Here is a 5,756-nt window from a genome sequence, read left to right on the forward strand (position 1 = left end):
CTCTTATACCTCTTACATTTTACATCGTTTTATACTTGTATAAGGCTTTACAACATTTGTTTTTAGCATTAACCCTTTCTTGTGCCTCATCTTTTCACCACCAAGATTACTTTTGATGTGAAGAGAAAGCCTTGGGCTCTCCTAATACCCCTTTTGCAACTTTTGGATACAACTAGCCATGAAATTCCACATTTGGATAGTGTTCGCCTCTATATCCCAAATACCTTAGGCGAATAATTTCTTTTTGAAACTAACTTGTTTTTCTCCTTTTAGATTCCACTATCTAGTTCTTGGACACTTCGAGGTCTTGTTATTTCTTTTTATCTCTTTTGATATGTGCATCCATTACCAACATTCGATGTTATACGATCATTACAAGTTATACGATCCTTCTTCCTAATTAAAAGGAAACCTATTTATTTGTTGATGACCCACTCTTATAAGTGATCACATGCTCCTATCTTCTTAAAGAAGCTATTGGCTATAAAGAGATTGTATGCCGTAGTAAAATCTAGAATGGCTTTCCCCTCCTCGTTTCTCTCCCCAAAATCTTGAACATCTATTTATTTGTTGATGACCCACTCTTATAAGTGATCACATGCTCCTCTCTTCTTAAAGAAGCTATTGGCTATAAAGAGATTGTATGCCGTAGTAAAATCTAGAATGGCTTTCCCCTCTTTGTTTCTCTCCCCAAAATCATGACCACCATAACAACCTCTAAAGTTTCACGTCTCCTTGCCTACATGTCCATTTAAATCTTCTCCTATGAGTAACTTCTCTGTCTGAGAGATTCCTTGAACCAATTCTTCAAAATCTTCCCAAAATTTATCCTCCAGACTCTTATCCAACCCCACTTGAGGTGCATACGTGCTAATCACATTGATGAGTTCTTATCCTATTACAATCTTGATTGCTATAATTCTATCTCCAACCCTCTTAACATCTACAACATCTTTTGTTAAAGTCTTATTCACGATGATGCCAACACCGTTTATCAATATGTTTGTGCCTGAATACCAAAGCTTAAAACCTATGTTTTCGAGATCCTTTGCCTTAAGACCAACCCACTAAGTTTCTTGGAGGCACAAAATACTTATCCTTCTTCTTACTATAACTTTTACTACTTCCATAGATTTTCCCAATAAGGTTCCTATATTCCACGTTCCTAAATGTATTCTACTCTTTCGAACCCTACACTTATGTTCTAACTTCTTTGACCTCACCCATCTAGTAACGTTAAAATTCTTCTTTTGCATGTCCTAGGTAAAGTTAGTGTCAACAGATGCTTCCAAACAACTTCAGTGGAGATACAATGACCCTTGATCACTTATCATTGTGCCCATGCCTCACAACGCATCACTTCTAGGTAATGACCTGGCTTTAGCACTTAGGATTCATTACATAGGGATTCAATGTGAAAAAACAGAGTGTAGACGTCGACTACCTAACACACTCTCCCTCTTTCTTTATCCAGGCTTGGGACCAATATCATAAGATAAACTTACACATGTAGAATTATATAAAATTGGTTGGATGACAATTGACAAGTAATTAATCTATAAATTTGAGAACATGAAAATATGATTGGACAATGCTTGACTCCAAACTTTTAAGGAGTGAATTCTCTATGTATCTCGTTTGAAAGTGTTTTTTCAAATGACTGAAAGTACTTTTGGTGAAATTGTTTTTAGATTTCAAAAAGCCAATGAAGTGCTTTCTGCAAGAAGCGTCCAGTTATGTGCTTTTTGCATGTAGTACTTTAAGTGTTTTTTCAGGATTCACTTACATTTTTACTAAAGATTAGTTCCAATGCACTTTCACCAAAAGTATTTTGAGTCATTTTAAAAGCACTTCCAAACAAGCCCGTAATTACTTGATATCATCTCATCGTACGAACGTCATAATCCAAACCATTTATTCTCTTGTATTTAGAAAATTTCATTCGATTTGAAAATTGTTCAGACATTCATATGAATCAAGCAATTTTACGGTTAAGGATGGGATATTACTTGTATTATAATTGTTAATTTGTTCGACGCGTATAAATGATTAAATAATATCGTAATTAAATGAGTTTTTTAGAGATAATTTTAGAAAATGATAAAAAGAAAATAAATCATTTTATATAACGGTTGTATAGTTAACTGATGACACGTCCTCTTATAAAAGAAAACAACTCCTTACATATTAAGAGCAAAGTAATTTTTTTTTTTGAACAAAAGAGCAAAGTATTATCCATTATAAATTTATAATTACCTGTCTTTTGCCTTTTTCTCACATCCTATGTTTAAAGAAAGGAATTAAAAGCAGCCATGATCCTGTCACAAATAGTATTGGTACCAGACGGTCCAGACCAGGTCCAACTCCTTTGTTAGCCTTTCCTTTCCTTTCCTTTTTCTTTTGAGTTTTTTATGTCTCATATGAACTGGCAAAGCAGATAAACAAGGCAAGCCTGAAGGTTTTCTGTCTCAATCTTCTACCTCTTTCCTTTCTCAAGATGCAGTTTTCAAGGCATTAAATTCATTTCTCTTCTTTCCTTAGCTTCCTTCTCATTCTCAACTTCTCAAGTTTTTCCCATTTACAAAATTCTAACAAGAAAACACAGTTCAAATAGCCAAACCAAACCAGACAGATCCATTTCTCCAAACCCTTCAGATCCCTCTCTCTCTCTCTCTCTCTCAAAAGCTCTCTCTCTCTCTCTCAAAAGTAGTGCCTGCCTGCCTGCAGGATTTTGTTTATTGGGTTAGAAACTTAGAATTGTTTGTTTACACAATGAGAGACATAGTTTCTTGTTTCAATGAAAATGCAGTGAAAGTGTCTCATCCTTCATGTTCTAGCTATGCAAACACTGCTTGTGTTTCTCCAAACTTAACTCCTTCAGTCCAAAATGCAGTCTCGTGTGTCTACAGAATCACTCTCTCCTCCGCTCAAAAGCAGCTCATGGTTACAGTCTCCTGGTGCAAAAACCACTATGTACAAGGGTTGACCATTAAGCTAGCGGATGATCCATCAGCAGCATCCTTCAAGTTGAACACGAATTCGCGTATCTTCCGAAAGAAGAAAGGCACCAAAGTCATCGAATCCGATAAATCGAGGATGGAAATCTTTTGGGATCTCTCTAGAGCAAAGTATGATGTTAGTGGTCCTGAACCTGTTGAGGGATTTTACATTTTGGTCTTGGTTGATTCAGAAATAGGCCTAGTTCTAGGTGACATGGCTGAAGAAGCTGTAAGCAAGAAGTTCAAGACTAGTAGTGTTGCAAAAGCCTGTCTTGTTTCGAGGCAAGAGAATTGTTCCGGAAATGCTCTTTATTCCACAAGAGCTCAATTCTGTGACACAGGCATTGCACATGACATTTTGATAAAATGTAGTGGAGAAAATGAAGGCTTAAAACATCCGGTTTTATCTGTTTGCATTGACAAAAAGACGGTGATCCGAGTAAAGAGGCTGCAATGGAATTTTAGAGGGAATCAGACAATTTTTGTTGATGGGTTGCTTGTTGATCTGATGTGGGATGTTCATAATTGGTTCTTCAATCCTTCATCAAGGTATGCAGTGTTCATGTTCAGAACAAGAAGTGGGATGGACAGCCGATTGTGGTTGGAAGAGAAGATGGTGCACAAAGAGCAGGACAAAGTTGAATTCTCCTTGTTGATGTATGCCTGTAAGAGCTCTTAATTAATATGAAATGTTGTCATTAAGTCTTTTCTTTTTTGTTTGTTAATTCTTGACATTTAAGCTTTACTACAACTATTCTTCTAATTTTCCTTTCAAGAGAGAAATAGATAGCCATTCATTTTCATCATTTTTAAGAAAACAAGATAAGTTAATGTTCAAGGGTTGTGATTGTAGATAGATGAATTTGACAAGTTTTGATCTCTCTCTCTCTCTCTCTCTCTCTCTCTCAATACTGCATGGCAATTAGAAAATGGTATGCAACCCATTTGTTTGGGTACCTATAGGTATTGAGTGTCGTTGCACGGTTGATCCAACGATAATCCATCATCAATTCCAAGTCATTGGATCAAATTGGTTGCAAAGCGGTAATGAGTTAATTAGTTATGATAGAGGGGTGACTGTAAGGTTTAAATAATTTAACAAAAAGATAGCAAGAGATATGACAGAAGATTTGCTAAAAGGCAAGTGGGAATTGTGAGAATCATGTATGATAACTGCTTTCAGGCTTGTAGGAATCAAATAAAGTTGAAAATCCTCCCACATAATAATTAGCCAAATTGAGAAGTACATCTTTTAAGCAAGGGAAACATATGATTGATTAGTATATATAGCTTAATAGGACTTTGCAATATTAATGCTTACTTTTATTGTTTATTTGGTATCAAAACTAATGGAAATTTCACTTCTTTTTCCATTTTTTTTTGGCAAATTCAGTTTTTATGAATACAAACAAATTAACACTGCATGCATCCTTTGTGTAGTATTTAAATTTTAATTTATTACATCATAGTATCCCACCTTGTTAGCACCTTTTTCTTGACTTGTCAGGAAAAATTGGACAAATCCAATTTAGTCCAAGAAGCCAACTCTATCAGGCTTTGCTTGAATGATATAGGGTGTGATTATGAAGAATTGAGTTAGGCAAACAGAACAGTTCAACAACAAATCTTCATTTTGTTATTTTTCAACAATTCAACTAAATTACTTATATATAGAGAGAAAGAGTCTTTGGGGCAAGTTGTTCATAGCTTTACCAAGAACAAATGCAAAATAGAATTGTCGATGAACATTTGATTTACTTACAATTAGCCTTCACTTTACCGAACAACAATGTTGTGAATTCAAATATTCCAAACAATTTAATTGGTAAGGCAAAATTATCAAAGTACAAAGTAAAACAAGCACTATCTCAGCTTTGCCAAGAACGAATGCTTAACTAGTATGACCAAGTAAATTTTGAAATGGCTACTAAACTGAGGATAGGGCCAAAACTCGTTACATCTCAGACCCACTGGTAGTACAAATCCATGGTCCCCCTTGTCTTTAAACCAACTGTTTTGGTCACTAGCAGAATCGAATGATTGCTTGCCTTCCCAAAGCAACAAAAAAAGCCCTTCCATGGGGTAGATGACCTACAAAGCATAAGGCAATATCTGGATTTTCTAGAGTGAACTTAAAATCTGTAGAGTATACAATTACAGTACTAGAGTCTCCTTCTAAACTTCAGGGTCCAAAAAAATCGTGGCAATTCACTGCTCGATCTTAATCGTTCTTCTAAACTCCAAGATCCAAGAAAATTGTAATAATTCATTGTTCGATCTTAATCCAACGGTGAAGTGGCTATAGTTTTCTTATGTAGTGTATGCATGAGAAGAAGTCCCAATAAAGTAATAAGCAGCCAGGCTGCCTCGCCTTGCTTTGCTAGCTCTCATAATAAAAGGGCTGGATAATTGGATGGCAGGTGTGTACGTGTGTGGTAATATATTGGTGTAAGACTAGTAGATGGATGGATGGGGGCTGCTTTTCATTAAATATTCTCAAGCCAAATCATGCTCTGACGAAGATTTATGTCCCTGGGCAAGATAAAGATTCAGTGGCATGCATGCATGGAGCGTCTCCAACACAAATTTACAGCTAAGTTAAGGTTGATCTTGGGTCATTTAGTAGGCAGGGGACAACAACCTAAAAACCAAGAGCACAGTACAACTTTAATTATCATGGGAGCATCCACACTACATTTACCACCTTAGGCCTCGTTTGGCAGTTTGGACTGTATTGACTATTTTTGTCGGATAGGA

At 35.9% G+C, this 5,756-nt stretch overlaps 1 protein-coding gene across 1 annotated transcript; it reads left to right on the forward strand.

Moving 5' to 3' along the window:
* The first annotated feature begins 2,338 nt into the window (after positions 1–2,338).
* LOC137741510 (uncharacterized) lies at positions 2,339–3,805 on the forward strand. Its single transcript, XM_068481215.2, has one exon. It carries the CDS (start codon positions 2,773–2,775, stop codon positions 3,676–3,678), a length of 906 nt encoding a protein of 301 aa, XP_068337316.2. The 5' UTR covers positions 2,339–2,772; the 3' UTR covers positions 3,679–3,805.
* Positions 3,806–5,756: the final 1,951 nt, after the last annotated feature.

This window comes from Pyrus communis, chromosome 11 (genome assembly GCF_041283825.1).
Source record: "Pyrus communis isolate YQ-2024b chromosome 11, ASM4128382v1, whole genome shotgun sequence".
Lineage (NCBI taxonomy): Eukaryota > Viridiplantae > Streptophyta > Magnoliopsida > Rosales > Rosaceae > Pyrus > Pyrus communis.